The following is an 18,659-nucleotide window of genomic DNA, read 5'->3' as shown; positions in this document are numbered from 1 at the left end:
TAGGAGTTCAAAAACAGCCTGGGCAACATATCGAGAACCTGTCTCTACCAAAAAAAAAAAAAAAAAATTAGCCAGGTATGGTGGTACATGCCTGTAGTCCTAGTTAGGAGGCTGAGGCAAGAGGATCCCTTGAGCCCAGGAGTTCAAGGTTACAGTGAACTGTGATTGCACCACTGTACTCCACTCTGGGTGACAGAGCAAGACCTTGTCTCTAGAAATAATTAAAAAATTAAAAAGAGTCTCTGCTTCAAGCTTGAGGACTATTTTGTAGGTTTGGTGGTTTGGGATAAAAACAAAAGGGAGTTTCTCGTGTAGTGGTGCCAAAATCAAGGTGATAATACAAAGTTGCTTTTGAATATTTTCATTTTCTGTTTTGAATTTGTGCTCATGGAGAGCTAACAGCGCTACTTGCCTGCTCTTAATGTGTCCTGAGCCACTATCAGAAACAGAGTCCTAGGCTGGAAAGACCCAAAGAGCAGATGAATAAGGAATTTTATATATATCATAATCAGAGACTACTTGGATGAAAAGTTAGCTGCAAGCAGTGTTGTATATGTGCTGTTTTTAAGAAAATGTTCAAGAATTGGTCTATAATATACTGCTAGTAAAGATGATCTTTCAGTTGTCTTTGGAGAAGTAGGCACCTTCAAAATACTCTCAAGTATGATTGGAGTGAAAATAATAACTTCATTCTTTATTTCCAAACAAGTTAAACCATCATCAAGAGATAAATAACTTGTTTCTTAATTTAATTTTAAGCACTTTTAAATTTTGTTTTCCATCATTTCTTATGTTATGTGGTACCTTCTGCTTGGTTTCTTTCTACTCCTCTGCTTAAATAATACTTGGAGTTTCTTTTCTTGCTTTTTTTTTTTTTTTGGAGACAGAGTCTTGCTGTGTTGCCCAGGCTGGAGTGCAGTGGTGCAGTCTCGGCTCACTGCAACCTCCACCTCCCGAGTTCAAGCGATTCTCCTGCCTCAGCCTCCTGAGTAGCTGGGATTACAGATGCATGCCATAGCGCCTGGCTAATTTTTGTATTTTTAGTAGAGACAGGGTTTCACCATGTTGGTCAGTCTGGTCTTGAACTCTTGACCTCATGATCTGCCTGCCTCGGCCTCCCAAAGTGCTGGAATTACAGGCGTGAGCCACCATACTCAGCCTGGAGTTTCATTTCTTTTTTGACATTTTGTTGTTACGGGATCCCTTTTAAAAATCTTTGCAGGGTATTGAATATTTTCTATATTTTCCTGCATTTTTTTAAATTAAAAAAAAATATCTTTTTAAGAGGTTTTTTAATTCCTTTCTTGAAAACCAGAAGACAAAAAAGACTGCCTCGTTGCCCTTTTGTTCTTGTTAACCTATTGAGTACGCAAGTCAGGGGTAAGAAATCCATCTTTTTTTGTGAATCAAAGCACCATTGATTCGCACACAAAAATCAGTGAAGAGCTACCTGTAGGTTAAATTAATGAGTTTATCGTATGACATGTATTATAGTTGGAAAAGAAGGGAAATGAGAGGAGTAGGAAAAATAAAGTAATTCAAGCTTAGGCTAGCTTCAAAGTGTGTGTTTTTTGTTTTGTCGTTTTTTTTGCCATTTTTATCTAAGTTTTTAGTGGTGAGATACCTTCATGACAAGAGACTGTTACTTTTATTTTTGCCAAATCAGAAACATAATTTGAAAGATAACAGCTGTATTATTCCTAATCTGAAGTGTGATTCTTGGAAAGTATTTGTTTCATTGTTCTGAGTCCCTCCCTGCTCCCTTTCTTCCCCAAATACAATTCAGTTTTCTCATCCAGCTTGGTTTTATTTGGAACCAAACAAAACAATGGCAACATTTTTTTAAAACCTATGAAATTTATTATTATTATTATTATTTTGAGATGGAGTCTCGCTCTGTCGCCCAGGCTGGAGTGCGATGGTGCGATCTTGACTCACTGCAGCCTCCGCCTCCCAGGTTCAAGCAATTCTCCTACCTCAGCCTCCCGAGTAGCTGGGATTACAGGCAAGCGCCACCACACCTGGCTAACTTTTGTGTTTTTAGTAGAAATGAGGTTTCACCATGTTGGCTAGGCTGGTCTTGAACTCCTGACCTCAAGTGATCCACCTGCCTTAGCCTCCCAAAGTGCTGGGATTACAGGCCTGAGCCACTGCACCCTGCTCTACAAAATATTTTTTATGAATAAAGCCAGAATTTACTAAGAATGAATATATCTGATTCTAAGTTTATAGTAGAGTTTAAAATGTAGGACCTATATTTTCGAGATAAGTTTGCAGATTGGATTTAGTAACCCGATCGTCTCTTCATGATTGTATGCCTTTTCCCAAGGGCTGTAAATAGGTATACCTTGGGCCTTGTCTGAGAAGCATAACCTTCTTGAACCTAAAGGACCCTTCAGACAAGAGCTTAGTAAAATAAGTTTAGAATGAGATTCTATTCTACCTTCATAACGGAGCATATATCTTCTAGCAACACATTCTAATATCATTGTCAGAAATAATTTCTTATATCTAAGTATCTTTTTATTCTCTTTGTTGTTCCCTTCTAACTCAAATGGTGGAATAATCAATCTGCTTTCTTATTGGGGTACATATTTTAAAATAAACTGTTTAATGAAGCTTGTCTGAGTTTATTTAGATCATTGGGAGGTGGTGTTTTATATTTTCCAAAGATCACACTCATTTTCCTATAGTGTACCAGGTGACTAGAAGCTTAAGAGCATCATGGCATCTGACTTGATGATAGATTTTGGAAGAGTTCAGAAGACAATCTTCTTTTTCAGATTGAATTATCAAGCTTTGATTCTTTTCTTGAAGTTACTTCTACATATTAATCAGTGAGGAAAATTTCTTAACAAAGCTTATTGTGTAGCATGAAGTAGAAGATTCAAGATCTTGCCTGCCTTTCTCTGTGTTACCACAAGTGTGTGTTTATCTACAGTACTTGGCACACGCGCACAGTGTCTTATTGTGTATTCTTTAGTTTTATTTAGGAAGCACTGGCATATTTAACTGTAGTAGTGTCTACTGTGTATAGTAAATGAAACTTCTTTGGAGACTGAGTCTTTCAACTATACTCCTTGCTTTGAAGAGGAGAGAATTTTTCATTAAAATTAGAAAGTTAAACGGATATTAAGTTGATGCTGAATTGCAATGCCAGATTCTAGAGTCTATGTCACCTCCATTTTCAGTCTAGCAGCCATTAGTAAAAGACACTCGGAATCCATTTTCCCCCATCCAGACTATTAATATTAAATAAGACTGACAGCAAGGATTTAGTGATTAGAAATACTATGTACTTTGTTCCACTGCCTTTCAACAAGAATCAGCATGTAAAGTTGAAACTTCCTGACCAGAATTTGGAAGACTATGATGTAATTCCCTGGGCCTTGATTCCAGAAGAAGGAGCTCTCTGAATATGGGTTTACTAGTTGGTGGTGAATTCATGAGTCGCCAACTATTAGGCCTTTATGTCCAGATATTATTCTAATTTATGGAGTAAGGTCCCTGAGTTCTCCTCTTTCCTTCCACAGGGCAAGCAGGAGGACTTCAAGACGACAGTTCTGGAGGGTATGGAGACGGCCAAGCATCAGGTGAGGGTGGCATTAGATGCTTGCCACTTAGTAGCAAGAGCCGCCAAGTAGGAATTGATGCTTGCAAGTGTTTTTGGCTGTGGTATCCACATTTTAGCCAGAAGCGCAGGTGAAATTTAACCCACAGGACATAATAGTATAGTAGGAGAGAGTGTAGCCAGAACAAAGGCAAGCAAAACCTTTTGAAGTCCTCAGGCCGATCTCAGCCCTCCACTCTTTGTGTTTTCGAGGAGATGGCGGGTACTTTTCTCCCCAGCAGCCTTTATATTGATAGTAAACATGATATAGAACATAGACTTAGGAATCATGGGACCCTTAAAGAGAAATACAGCAGTATACACAGACAGGAAAAGTCACAGGCTCAAAAGTCTAAAAACAAAAAAAGGACTGAGAGGCATTCTAGGACTAGTCAGAGGAACTATGTGGGCAAGTGACATCTTTTTAAAAATGGTTGTTACATGGTATTGGGTACCTTTTTTCAGTTAACATTACGTAGTTAATCATTCTTCATTTAAACATTTTGTTTCTCATGTGAAAAATGTCTTTTGAAAAGTCTGAAATACTTTTTCTGTTCAGACCAAACAGTATGAGATTTTTACTTCTAGGAAAAAGTAAAGAATTTATAGGGGCCACCATCTGGAACAGTTAAAATTTATCCCAGCAATCCAAAATAACATATCTGGATTTCATCCTTTGTCTCTTAAGGATGTTTTTGTTCCAGTTGCTCAGAGCTGGTTCATAGATACGTTTTGATAGAATTGGAATAGGCACTACTTCACTTTTGGAGGTTGTCACTTTTCAACTGTCTTAAGTCTACTTTAAAATTATTTGTCTTGCAGTTTGCATATAACAGGTCCTGGGACTGTTTGTATTTTACTCTCTTGAATTAAAGGTAGTTCATTGTTAATACAGCAATTAGTAATAAGGGGATCCAGAATGTTAGGAGCAGACTTTTAAAAATGCTGTCCCAAGGATTGCAGGTTGATAATCAGTACATGGTTATCTTAGCAGAATTAAACCCTGTTCAGCGTCTAGATCTGTGGCATATAAACCTTGAAGAATGCTTTTCATCAAATGACGCACAATTAGATCTTCCATGGAACTGTTGAAGATCAGGGATGGCCTTTAGAGTTTTAATCTTGAAGAAAGAAGTTGAGTTTTCTTGTTTTTTGTTTCTGTTTTTTTTTGTGCGTGTGTGTGACTATTTGCTCTTTTGCGTAAGTAAACAATATCACATATTGCTGAAAGTGAGAACAGACTTTCATATAAAACAGTGGTGCTGCTGATTACTGTTAGTAGAACATGAATTTTAAGTGTTTCCAGGGATGATGGTGACTGTTCTAAACCCTTCAAGATCTCTCTTCCGATCTTTGTCATGTTCAGAAGCATGCATTTGTGAAATGATCAATCAGGGTTAGAAATGTGCTTGTAAGAGATCAACATTCTTCTCTTAATGAAGCCAGATGACCCTCATGGGTATCTTGGTGCCAGGATCATATCTTGACTTCTTAAAACACACCTCAAGTTGGTGTACACATCCTGAATCTTAGAGCTAGAAGAGAACTTGAGGTTATCTTGTCTAACTTCCTGCCTTCAAACAGTATTTTATCTCCCTTATTTTATGGATTAGGATCTGAAACCCAAAGAAGTTAAAGAGATTGACCAGCAGTACACCAGCAGTTCTGGAGAAGGAGAACCCAGGGATCTTGCTTAGTGTAAAGACTATTCCTTACACCCTTAGAATCCTTTAAAATAGTGTTTACCCTAGAAATTAAAAAATCTGAAGTATAGGAGGTTGTATAATTCTCTTTTCGTTTGCTCTCTCCTCCCCCTATTCCTTATTCCTTTTATTTTAAAACTATTCTAGGACTTGATATGATACATCTCTAGTTTTCTCATTTTAAGTAAAGTCTTTAATATGTAGATCACATCAGGCTTTTGTTTTCACACTAGAAATCTAGTTATAGTTATCTACTTGATATAAAAAATCAAAGGCAAGTAACTCTCATGGAGGCCTTCTTTTCTTTGTTAATTTTTATATCTCTATTACCTTACTGCAGTCAAGATGCTACCTATATCTTACACGAATCAAGAGGAAATGATTTAATGGAATAGAGGACCTGTCATCTCACCTGCCTCTCCTGCTTTTTCTCCTTCTAATTAACCTACTTCAAAAGGTCTAAATTATTCCTTCAAATATTTAACTACATTTACTATGTATTCAGAGAAAGTATAAGCCAGTCAGACCATTAGAAAGGGCAGTTCTGCTTTAGAGTGACTGCATTCTGAAAGGTGATGCTGGAATTTCCTGTATAAAGGTGGTGAGCAGGAAGGAACTGAACAGAAGGTAAGACTGGTATTTAGGCAACCTTGGAGCTTTTTAATAATTTTTGAATGTTTCAAAGACAACGTTTTGGAAACATTCTAAATTTTCAGCATACCAGATTCCATTACTTAATGGAAAACACAAACACCAAAGTACAAAACTATCAGAGCCAAGTGTAAATTACTTCTGAATTATGTGTACTGTTGGTACTTTTAGGATGTTATTAAAATCATTTGTATTCTAAAAGATTTTTCCTCTGGAAGAGATAGGTACTCATGAGTTAGATTATCCAAAATGGTGTCTATTACTTCATTTTGGTACTGTCCTATAAGAAGGATGTTTTGATTTAGCTTCTCAACAGTTTAGGTTACAAATTAACCACATTTTTTTTTCTTTAAGAAAAGGTTAGTTTTTTATCTTGCAGGCTTTTCACCCTGGTTTTGATAATGGTTTTCATTCCTTAAAATAAGTATCCCTAAACACCAAAGGGAAGGAAATAATTATTGAGAGTTTTTAGAGACCATTTTTCATTTTTAAAAATGATATCAGAGTATTGAGAATAGCCAGTTTTCTTAGATGCTGTTTAGAAGATAGAGATGGAGAAGAATATTATTCCAAGCATATATTAATGTCACCACATTTAGTTTCTTAAATGCCTTTGTTTAAACTTCTGATGTTTGATTTAAAAATACTTTGAAACTGCTGGATGACATATAAATAACATTTCTTAATCATTACATATTCTCAAAAATTCCCCAAATTAGCCAACTACATTAGAGTGATTTTTGATAAGAACATCTGAGGCCAGGCGCATTGGCTCATTCCTGTAATCCTAGCACTTTGGGAGGCCAAGATGGTGTATCGCTTGAGCTCAAGAGTTTGAGACCAGCCTGGGCAACATGGTGAAACCCCATCTCCACAAAATATAAAAAAATTAGACATAGTGGCTTGTACCTATAGTCCCAGCTACTTGAGAGACTGAGGCAGCCCAGCTACTTGAGCTCAGGAGGTGAAGGTTGCAGTGTGAGATTGCGCCCCTGCACTCCAGGAACCTGGACAACAGAGGGAGACCCTGTCCTTTCCCCCGCCAAAAAAAAAAAAAAATCTGTAGTGAGAAGCCAAATGTACTATAAAATTTGTTATTTTATCCTACATGATTTTTCTGTCATTGAAAAGTAGTGTTTTGCAGTAGGATGTTCAATGACTAATTAAATGTATAGGAGATAATGTAGCTAAGAAAGAAAACTACAATTTTTGGCAGGGAGAAGTGGAATTTAATAGAGATCATTGATTTTCATGTTAATAGTATATACTTATGAATTATACCAAGAAGTGACCTATTTAGAGATACTTGGTTCAAATACTCAGGATTAATGTGTAGATAAGTTCTTTATAATGTGAGATATTTTTAGTCTTGGTTTTTTGTTTTGTTTTCAGTTTTTATTTATTTTGATTTGAGAATGGGGGCTGGGGACATCAAAGCCATATAGTTTAGAAAATTTCACATTACTGAAATAAACTGTATCCACAGTAGTAAGCATTTCTTCTTTTCTTGCTGTAATTTCATGCTCCACCTACAATATGGCTTTTACTTTTTTTTTTTTTTTTTTTTTTTTGCCCAAGGAATAAATTGTCCTGACAGTCTTTAATTTTAGGTATGGATTAGTTAAATGTAAGGATTGTTGATTTGATTTAGTAACGTGAGACACAATGTTTATGCCCTCATTATCTACAGTAGATGGATAGCTTTTTCTCCTTGTCTCTCAGAATAGTATTTCTTAATGTGTGGCCCATGATTAGCATTAGGCATTTTTGCTTGACCACTTGTTAAACATGATTTTTTTCTAGGTAGTGTTTGCCATTTGAATGTCTTTGTGGAAACAGACTACTTAATAGCTTAGCTATAATTTTCTAAGTTACATCTTTACCTGCCTTGTTTTTTTAATTCTCCTGATCTTACTAATACCTTAGCATTAGTTTTGCTTCCATTATCAGTGCTTCCAACTTCTTGTTTTATTTGCTTTAAAATGATTATATATGGGCTGAGCATGGTGGCTCACTCCTGTAATCCCAGCACTTTGGGAGGCTGAGGTGGGTGGATCACTTGAGGCCAGGAGTTCCAGACTAGCCTAGCCAACGTGGGGAAACCCTGTCTCTACAAAGAATACAAAAAACATTAGCCAGGCATGGTGGTGCATGCCTGTAGTCCCAGCTACTTTGGAGGCTGAGGCAGGAGAATCGCCTGAACCCAGGAGGCAGAGGTTGCAGTGAGCCGAGATTGCGCCACTGCACTCCAGCCTGGGCGACAGAGTGAGACTCCCTCTCAAAAAAACAAACAAACAAAAAAAAACAACAACAAAAAAAAACAAATTATATATGGATATCTGGTGCCTATTTTGTTACTTATATGTAATTACTTAAATGGTATGGAATTTTGAAACTCTTTAAATTGAATCTTGATAGTTTTATAAGCTGGTGGATAAGTACATCTATAAGGTGATCTTAGAAAACATTTGCATTTATTGTGCTTGTGTTTTTAAGATCACCTTATAAAGGTGTACTTATCCACCAATTTATAAAACTATTACACAATACCCAATTAATTAAGAGTTTGAAAATAACATATTTTTTGGGAGGTTGAGGCAGGTGGATCACCTGAGGTCAGGAGTTCGAGACAAGCCTGGCCAACATGGTGAAACCCCGTCTCTACTAAAAATACAAAAAATTAGCCGGGCATGGGGGCGGGTGCCTGTAATCTCAGCTACTCGGGAGGCTGAGGCAGGAGAATCGCTTGAACCCAGGAGGCGGAGGTTGCAGTGAGCCGAGATCGCACCACTACTCTCCAGCCTGGGCAATAAGAGCGAAACTTCATCTCAAAAAAAAAAAAGAAAAGAAAATAACATATTTTACTTGCAGTATGTAGTGTATGTATACACTATATGTATATGTATTATAGATTATACATAGTAATATTTGTAGTATATAGTAAAGCATTTCTAATGTTTCTGCCAGAAAAGGTAAATTCTTTGCATTCTTCTGTCTTGTTGTCTGCTTAATTTCTCTCACTGCTTGCCAGCGTTGAATTATGATTACTAATGGATGATACTGTTGATGGGATTGTGATTTTCTGCTGCTGATTATTAAAGTCATCTTTCTGTTTCATGCTGTAATCCTAAAAGAAGGCATGTGATTGTGTTTTTCGCTCCACAGCTTCTTTTGCTTTTCTGTTAGTGCATTTTCCTTTATTCTGGTTCTTTAGTTTTAAATTTTATTGTACACCTGTCAGTAGTGCTAATTTTAATTAGATCATCTAATATGATCAAGTTATTTTATGGACAAAGAAACTTTTAAATGCTTTGTCTTATAAGGTAGTTGTTTCACTCAGTAAAGTATAAACTTTGGAATGTTAAGCTCAAACAAGTGGCTAATATCTAAGGAAGTTTCAGCTTTTGAGACAATTGAAAATTTTTTAAAAAGATCAGTCTGTGAGTGAGGCAAAGGAATTTGAGCATCATCATTACCCGTTTTGTATTCACTTGCACTTTTCCTAGGTGTCCTTTGCTTTCTTCGTTAGGTGTGGAGGGCGCAGCTTTCCAGAGCCGACTTCCTCATGACCGGATGACTTCTCAAGAAGCAGCCTGTTTTCCAGATATTATCAGTGGACCACAACAGACCCAGAAGGTTTTTCTGTTCATTAGAAACCGCACAGTAAGTTTCCATTTCAGCTTTTTCACCTGGATTATAAAAAGTACATATGGCTTTGATAGAGAATATGGGAAAAATAAAAAGAGAAGAAAGAATTCTAAAATTATCTATAATACTATTACCCAGAGATAACCTTTGTTAATAGTTATTTTTCATTTGGGTATTTAAAAAATGTATATATAATTTTTGTTTTCATAAAATTGAGATCCTTCTTGGATACATTCTTTTGGATCCCTTTTATACTTCACAGCCTCATAAATACACATTAAGAATATTTATTTAGGCCGGGCGTGGTGGCTCACACCTGTAATCCCAGCACTTAGAGAGGCCGAGGCAGGCGGATCACCTGAGGTCAAGGGTTCGAGACCACCCTGGCCAACATGGCGAAACCCTGTCTCTACTAAAAATACAAAAATTATCTGGGCATGGTGGCGGGCACATGTAGTCCCAGCTACTCGGGAGGTTGAGGCTGGAGAATCGCTTGAACCCAGGAGGTGGAGGTTGCAGTGAGCCGAGATCATGCCACTGCACTCCATCCAGCCTGGGCAACAGAGTAGAGTTCGTCTCAAAAAAAAAAAAAAAAAAACCCTTTATTTAAGCATTAAAAAAAAATAATAATAATCACTTTGTCCTTCCCTCTCAAGATAAGAGAAATCTTTAGCCTGTTCTGCTCATCTTATTCAACCTCTTTCTCTGGCTGAATGATTTAACTTCAGTGTCTGCATAATATTTTGTCTGACAGTTGGGTTATAATTTGACTGCTGGGCATTTGTTGCCAATTTTGCTTTATTATAATTAACTCTGGACAGTCTTATGCGTTCTTGACTCTACCTATTATTTCCTTATGATAGGATTCTAGAAGGAAAACTACCTTGTCAAAGAGTTATGAACACTTTTAAACGTTTTGGACATATTGCCAGATTGCTTCACAGAAAGGCTGAACCAGTCAACCCCTCCCCACCCCCATTGCCCTGCCCATTTTTATTAAAACAGTGATAATCTATGCTCTTATAATTGGCCAAAACCATCTCAGTTCTTTTTCATTTCTTGGATTACTGAGACTGACTGCTTTTCACATTAGTCATTTGTATTTCTTCTGTAAATTTTTCTTTCATATCTTTTATTCATCAGGAATTCTTATTTAGCCATAGAGTGAGTAGATGAGGGAAAGTTGCTATTCAGAACATATTCATGTTACTCTAGGGTGATACAACGCAGAAGAAATTTACCTCGTGATTCAGCTAACTTGAATATGAATATAGCTCAGAGATGTCATTGATATGTCTGCTTTTTAGCCACCACCAGCTTCTTTGTTTTGGCTATTAGATTGCAAAACCACTGCTTAATTTTGATTGTTAAAGCAATTGATAGGTTATCCTGGGTTTTTGTAAAACAGAAAAGAACAGTGAAGAAAAGACGGTGAGCTTTTTAAAAAGTGAACAGAAAATTCTTAATGTGTAGTCTAAGGCTGATTTGTCTTATAATTGAATCAGTTTCTGTGTATAGCATATCAACATTTGCTCTAAGTGGATTTTTTTTTAGACAAGATTGTCATTTTTTTGTTTGTTTGTTTGTTTGTTTGATCTGAAGAGAGTTTTCACTTTTTACTTAGATTTGAGCGATGGATTTACAGGGATCTCTGTCTTCTCTGATTCACCAAAAGTCTAGATTTGGGGAAGGGCTTCCCGATGTTAGATTTGTGGTCTCTGGCTGTGAAACAGAATGTAAATCAACCTCTACTGCAAGAATTTTATCAGTTCTCTAGTCTTAAACTATAATACTTAAAAACTGCAACTTTAGGATTATTGCACTAGACTGTGACCTAAGTGTAATTTTATAGGAGGAGGAGGAGGAAGACTTGTGTTGGGAGTGAGGAACTTGGGCCCAGTGTGTACTTGAGGAAATCCATTTACCTTACAGTGGCCACAGAATAGAGTATCTGTGTGGATTTGGTCATAATCCCTTAGTAATTTGGTTTATTTACATATAGCCAAATTAACTTCTTCTTGGTTGAAAGTTGTCTTATGGAGCAGTCTTTATTGATTTTTAGCTAAGACTTAAATATAGTATTGTTTAGTTTGTTTTGCATTTTGCAAGTATATACTCACTTTGAAGAGAATTCATTTTAGAGCCCATTGATTGTACCATAATTTTTTTTATGTCTCATCTGTTTTTTCATCAGCATTTGAAATAATTGACTGCTCCTTTCTTCTGAAACACAGTACTTCCTTGGATTTGATAACTCAGTATCTGGTTTTTCTCCTGTCTCCCTGGGTGTCTTCTCTGATTTCTTTGTAAGATGATCCTTAACAATTGGCCATTATGTGGACTATTTGGGAGTTCCTTCTCCTCTTGCCCTATTTTTTCCTCTAGGATCCCTTTTCAATGCATTTGACTTCAGTTATTACCCATAAGCAGATGACTCCAGACCTTCTCTCTCTTCTGAGCTCCAGACTCTATATCCATCTGTTTTATAGCTCTTCTTGTTATCTTGGAGCTAAACTCATTATCTTATTTCTTTCAGTGATTCCACTCAGTGTCTGGCATACCAACTCGCTTAGTTGTACCAAAATGGAGACGTTGTCCTTGACACCTTTCTCCCCAACCTCGACGTATCTAGTTGATCATTAGATTTTTGTGGATTTTATCCACTTAGTATCTCTGGAGTCATATAACCCAGGTTTGAATGCTAGTTGCTCCCTGCTAGCTCTATGGACTTGGCAAGTTACTAGGTGGTTTCCTCTTTTAGGCTAAATAACCCCAGCTTCTTCAGTAATTTACTTATTTGATATGGTTTTGTGTTCATCAGTTTCTTTGTCAGGAGTATAATGTCACTGTTTTAATTAAAGGAAAGCCCATGTTTGGGGCCTTAAAGTTAAAAGGATGATTTTATTTATTTTTATTTTTATTTTTTGAGACAAGCTCTTGCTCTGTTGCCCAGGCTGTAGTACAGTGGTACGATCATGGCTCACTGCAGCCTCGATGTCCTGGGCTCAAGCAGTCCTTCTGCCTTAGCCTCCTAAGTAGCTGGGACTACAGGCATGTGCCGCCATACCCAGCCAGTTTTTATATTTTTAGTTGAGGTGGGGTCTCACTATATTGCCTAAGCTGGTCTCAAACTCCTGGGTTCAAGTGATCTTTCCGCCTCAGCCTCCCAAACTGCTGGGATTATAGGTGTGAGCCACAGCAGCCAGCTAAAAGATGATTTTAAAGATGGTCAAATGACATATGTCTATTTGTATGTAATACAATTTATGTCATTTAAATGCAGCTACAGTTGTGGTTGGATAATCCAAAGATTCAGCTGACATTTGAGGCTACTCTCCAACAATTAGAAGCACCTTATAACAGTAAGTAGTGTGTTCAATAGGACTAATTTTGTACTGGATTGTGAAAATTGATATATTCTTCTAGGAGCCTCATGGTTCCTTGATAATTAATTTTTTCATTCATATTTCCATGTTATTTCACCTTGTGCTGTGCAAAAATAAGTCTTATAGAAAACCTGTTTTCTATGTTTTTATTCATCTTCTGGTCTTTAAATTGTGTTAACAGATGAGTTCAAGAGATTGCTAAATACTCTTCCTAGACCTGTTGTCCAGCTTTGATCCATGGAATACTTTGGCACTTCATGGCTCACTATCTGGTTTTCTTATTTCCCACTTGGCACCAACAATGTCTTGTGATGTTTTTGCCAAAGTAAATGAGTGTTATAACTACTTTGTGAAGGTTTGGTTTTATTCTCATTCCATTTGTGGTGGAATGAAATTCTTAAAAATTTTAAATTAGACAGACACAGTGATGTGCACCTATAGTCCCAGCTATTCAGGAGGCTAAGGTGGGAGGATTTCTTGAGTCCAGGAGTTTGATTTCAGCCTGGGCAACATAGTGAGATCCCTATCTCTCAAAAAAATTAAAAATTAAATCACTACAATTCCAAATTATGTGTTATACATTTTGGCCTACTTCACAAACTAATAGTTCTAAGAATCACATTGATTGAGTGAGTGAGTGATTGACAGTGTCTCCCTCTGTTGCCCAGGCTGGAGTGCAGTGGTGCATTCACAGCTCACTGTAGCCTTGATCTGCCAGGCACCATCATGCATGGCTAATTTTTTGTTTTTTGTAGAGATGGGGTCTCTACAGTGATTTATTTATTTATTGAGATCTGATCCAGCCTGGGCTAGAGTGTACAGGTACAGTCATAGCTGCCTGTAGCTAGGAACTCCTGGGCTCAGGTGATCCTCTTTCCTCAGCCCCCCGAGTAACTAGGACTATGGGCATGCACCATCATACATGGCTAATTTTTTTGTTTTTTGTAGAGACGGGGTCTTGCCGTGTTGCCCAGGCTGGTCTTGAACTCCTGGCCTCAAGTGATCCCATCACTTCAGTCACCCAAAGCCACTGAGATTATGTGCATGAGCCACCGCGCCCAGCCTTAGAATTACTTTTTTAAAGGGGTCACATGACCTGAAGCTTAATGGAAAAGATGTTTTTAAGGACTTAATGATGGAGAAATGGAAGAGTTAGAAGAATATTGTTTAAACTGCTGAAAATAAAACCATGTTTTTAATCCACTTATTCTGTAGGTGATACTGTGCTTGTCCACCGAGTTCACAGTTATTTAGAGCGTCATGGTCTTATCAACTTCGGCATCTATAAGAGGATAAAACCCCTACCAAGTAAGGACCTCCTACCTGGCTGATAAATTTTACATTTTTAAGTTATGATTTTAGGACTGTATTTTATATCTATGATGACGTTAGGATTTTATTTTGATTCATAAGACTATATTTAAAAATATTTCCAAGTTTATCTTCTTATAAGTCAAGTTAAATATAATAAATAAATAATAAAAAATAAAGTCTCTTAATGTGCATTTCCCTTAATTTCTAGTTTGATAGCTACTTAGTAAAAGATACTGGATTTCCAATTTAAAAAAAAGAATAAAACAGTACAATTTGTTAAAAATGAGAGGAGTTCATTTTGAGGTTTTTCTCTCATTGACCCATTCTTTATGTTGTCAATAGTTGCTTTTTTAATGCTTTAATCATTTTTTCAAAAGGAGGTACTAACTTAAGACTACAAGGGTAGAGGTTAAGGGAAATAGCTTATATGCAGAATGTGTCCTAATGTAATTATGAAGTAAATGAAGCAGATTATTTAAAAATTAACTAAGAATTACAGATACTGAAACACATGCCTGAGGTAATGAGAAAATAAATCTTAAGATAGTGGATTTGATTTATAAATGTTCGACACTGAATTTGAATTCGTAAGTTTCAGATATTTGGTAATTTGTTTTCAGGTAGTTTCCATATTTTGAAAATAACTCTCTGAATTTTTTACTTTGTAAGATATTATAATATGTTAAGAACCTAGAGGTTTTCATGAAATAAGACTGTAAGTACAAACTTTTATACCTACAACAAAAATTTTTTTTTCATTTTTTGCTTTTAGCTAAAAAGACAGGAAAGGTAATTATTATAGGCTCTGGGGTCTCAGGCTTGGCAGCAGCTCGACAGTTACAAAGTTTTGGAATGGATGTCACACTTTTGGAAGCCAGGGTAAGAATTTCATTTTGAGTTTAGAGGCTTGACCTATTGGAAATATGGTAAGCAAATTATCTGTTGCAAATTAAGGAATTATACAACTTGAACTAAGCCAAATTGATTTGTATAATACTCAGAGTATTTTGGATAGTGTTATTTATATTTTTAAAAAGCTTTTTTTTAATGAATGCTTTGAAAAGTACTCTGTGAGGAGGGTTTTAGAGTATTTCTTTTCCTGACTGATATTTTCAGATCATTATTTCTTGTAGTTAGCTCTCAAATTTGGGGCGTTCATGGACATATCCTTTGTTAGGAGGCAGTTATGTTTGGTGGTGGAACAGAGTGAATTCCCTATTTTTGATAAAGAAAAAAAGCTGCTTCTCAGGCAGGAACCATCTTTTAGAAGCCAAGATACTGGTTTTTTTTCCTGTTAGTCCTAGAGAGAGAAATGGAAACAGGAGGAGCAATAAGAGATAATGGCACACAGTAGGAAGAAGAGCATCATATTAGGATGCTACTATTCAGGCTATTTTCATGAATAATTTTTGAAATCTAATGATCTAATGGCTTTAAACTGCTAATTTTTTAAAAGAGTATGGGGAAATTGAAATTAAATATTTTCCTGATATACTATTATTAAAAATTTTATATATTTAGAAAACATCTTTGTGCACTTTGTACATTTTGTATTAAAAAATACGATAAGGAATAATAGGACCATTTTGATTCCTACCCATGAGGAGTTTATAATCTAGTGTGTAGGTTTTTGTTTTGTTTGCATTTTTGTTTGTTTGTTTGGAGTTCCAGAGTACTCTTACATTATTTATAATGATTAAATTATCGCTACAACTCAGCCATACTTGAAAATCCCTGGTCAGCAGTGATAAACCTGGGCCTATTTAGGAATAAAGGTATTGTGAACAGGCTGTGTTCAGTATGGACTCTCTGCCTCTGGGTATAGGGCTGCACTGGAGAACCATTATGTCAGAAAAATTATCCATCAGATTTTTCCCAGCTAACTTTGGGGATCAGGGTGTAAGAGTCAGATTACGGTGGTAGAAAGTTGGTGTTTAAATAGTGTTGGGATTTGTGAACAAATATTTTTTATGTGGGTGGCCCTCATTCATCCTGTACATTAAAAGGTATTATAGACAGCTGGATAGAGTGGTACCTGTGACTAAATATATCTTCCAACTGTCAGACTGTTTTATATCACATCATTTAATTCTGTGTCATTTAGTTATATGACATTTGATTATATGTCATTTGTTGCCTGCTTCTCCTTCAAATAGTCCTCAAGTTAAACTTCATTTGTTCTTTGTGCCCATAGCACTGTTGATTGCATTCCATGTAAACTGTATATCTTTATTTTTAAATTATAGAAGACAGAGCCATGGTATGGTACTATGCCAGGTTTGTGGTTAAAACAGAATTGATGATTTTGGCTACTTAATTTCCAAAACAGGATCGTGTGGGTGGACGAGTTGCCACATTTCGCAAAGGAAACTATGTAGCTGATCTTGGAGCCATGGTGGTAACAGGTCTTGGTAAGTAGCTATTGGTTTGTGCTATAGTACATGGTCTGAGACTCATAAAATAAAAGAAATTTAAAGCCAGAGATGCAATTTTAAAGTGTATTGGTTTAGAATAGTCATCTTCTGTTAGTGAGAGGTATAGCAGTATGTGGAAAATGTAAACTGTACATATCTTTTGACCTAGAGTACCTTTTTCTAGTTCTAGGAAATTATCCTATGAAGATAAGTAGATAATGTTGTGTTTGAAGCTTTTTTTTTTTTTTTTTTTTTTTTTTTGTGAGACAGCGTCTCGCTCTGTCGCCCAGGCTGGAGTGCAGTGGCGTGATCTCCACTCACTGCAGTCTCCTCCCTCAGCCTCCCAAGTAGCTAAGACTACAGGCACACACCACCACGCCCAGCTAATTTTTTTGTATTTTAGTAGAGGTGAGGTTTCATCATGTTGGTCAGGATGGTCTTGATCTGCTGATCTCATGATTAATGTGGCATTGTTTTTGTTTGTTTTGAGACACGGTCTCGCTCTTTTGCCCAGGCTGGATTGCAGTGGCATGATCTCAGCTCACTGCAACCTTTGCCTTCCATGCTCAAGGGATCCTCTCACCTCAGCCTCCCTAATAGCTTGGAGTACAGGCATGTGCCACCCTGCTTGGTTAATTTTTAATTATTTGTAGAGATGAGGTCTCACTATATTGCCAGGCTGATCTGAATTCCTGGGCTCAAGCGATCCTCCCAATGTGCTGGGATTACAGCACTGGTCTCAAACTCCTGACCTCAGGTGATCCACCTGCCTCGGCCTCCCAAAGTGCTGGGATTACCAGCATGAGCCACCATGTGTGGCTTAAACTAGCTTTTGAACAAGCTTATAGGACAAGTACAAAGAACCCCACTAATGTATGCTTATAATTACAAATACGTTTCATGGCTTTAGAAATCTAAAGAGATAGGTTAGTAGCTTTATGAGCCACAATGCCCGGCCTTGTTTGTTTTTAATAGAAACAGGGTCTTGCTCTGTTGCCCAGGCTGGTGTCGAACTCCTGGCCTCAAGAGATCCTTCTGCCTTAGCCTTCCAGAAGGTTGAGGTTGTGGACATTAGCCAGCTTGCCCATCCCTGGCATTGTTTTTCATAGCAGAACATTAGAAACCACAGATTAGAATATTATACGATGAGAAATATACAGCCACTAAAAATCATGTAGCTCCATATTAGCGTAAAACGATGTCCACAATATATTGCTAGGTTGAAAAGATATTATAAAACAGTATGTATTATGATCCTTTTTTGTGTGTGTCTGTAATTTTATACACTTAAAATCTAGAAGAATCTGTAATGTTAATTAGTGGGATTATAGGTAATTTTTTTGCCTTCATGTTTCTCTTACATATTTTTACTTGGAGTGCTTTTTTTTGAGAAATAATTACTACTGTAAGCTTTTGAGCATTTTTTATTTTGAGTAAAAATATTTTTTACTTTGAGGTTTTTGTTCTGTCTTCATAGGTCTATTGAATTTAATTGCTTGAGTTTTTTTCTAGGAGGGAATCCTATGGCTGTGGTCAGCAAACAAGTAAATATGGAACTGGCCAAGATCAAGCAAAAATGCCCACTTTATGAAGCCAATGGACAAGCTGTAAGTCGAGGACAAACAGAACTTTCAACATTTCTTTGGTTCAGTTGAAAACAATTTTAGGAGAATGGTATGGATGAGCATATACATATATACACATATAGAGATGTATATATATAAACTGAGGGTAGAGATGATGTGATGTTATTCTGGTTGTTTCTTAACTCTTGAGCTATGTAGGAAAGGATTATTGTATATATACACATTTACCTGTCTGTTTAACATTTATCTTTAGAATTTAATGAAGGCTAGCTAGACAGTTAATCTTTTTATTTGGCTGTGGCCACTTACTTCAAGGGACTTGTGGAATTGAAACCTGATTCTTCGTT

At 36.6% G+C, this 18,659-nt stretch overlaps 1 protein-coding gene across 4 annotated transcripts in view; it reads left to right on the top strand.

Annotated features, from left to right (window-relative positions):
* Window positions 1–18,659, top strand: part of KDM1A (lysine demethylase 1A) — a 63,950-nt gene that overhangs the window by 21,163 nt on the left and 24,128 nt on the right. For 2 of the 4 annotated variants that reach the window (XM_054501461.2, XM_063658769.1), the window contains exons 3-9: window positions 3,534–3,593; window positions 9,494–9,627; window positions 12,896–12,974; window positions 14,214–14,306; window positions 15,085–15,191; window positions 16,642–16,723; window positions 18,239–18,333. In XM_054501461.2, the coding sequence (XP_054357436.1) occupies window positions 3,534–3,593; window positions 9,494–9,627; window positions 12,896–12,974; window positions 14,214–14,306; window positions 15,085–15,191; window positions 16,642–16,723; window positions 18,239–18,333 (650 nt within the window). The remainder of the gene's footprint in view (window positions 1–3,533; window positions 3,594–9,493; window positions 9,628–12,895; window positions 12,975–14,213; window positions 14,307–15,084; window positions 15,192–16,641; window positions 16,724–18,238; window positions 18,334–18,659) is intronic. The other 2 variants (XM_063658773.1, XM_054501468.2) reach the window with 1 other exon arrangement.

Source organism: Pongo pygmaeus, chromosome 1, assembly GCF_028885625.2.
Source record: "Pongo pygmaeus isolate AG05252 chromosome 1, NHGRI_mPonPyg2-v2.0_pri, whole genome shotgun sequence".
In the NCBI taxonomy this organism is placed as follows: Eukaryota; Metazoa; Chordata; class Mammalia; order Primates; family Hominidae; genus Pongo; species Pongo pygmaeus.
Note: the sequence above shows the minus strand (reverse complement) of the source record. Positions and strands in the feature narration are given on the sequence as shown.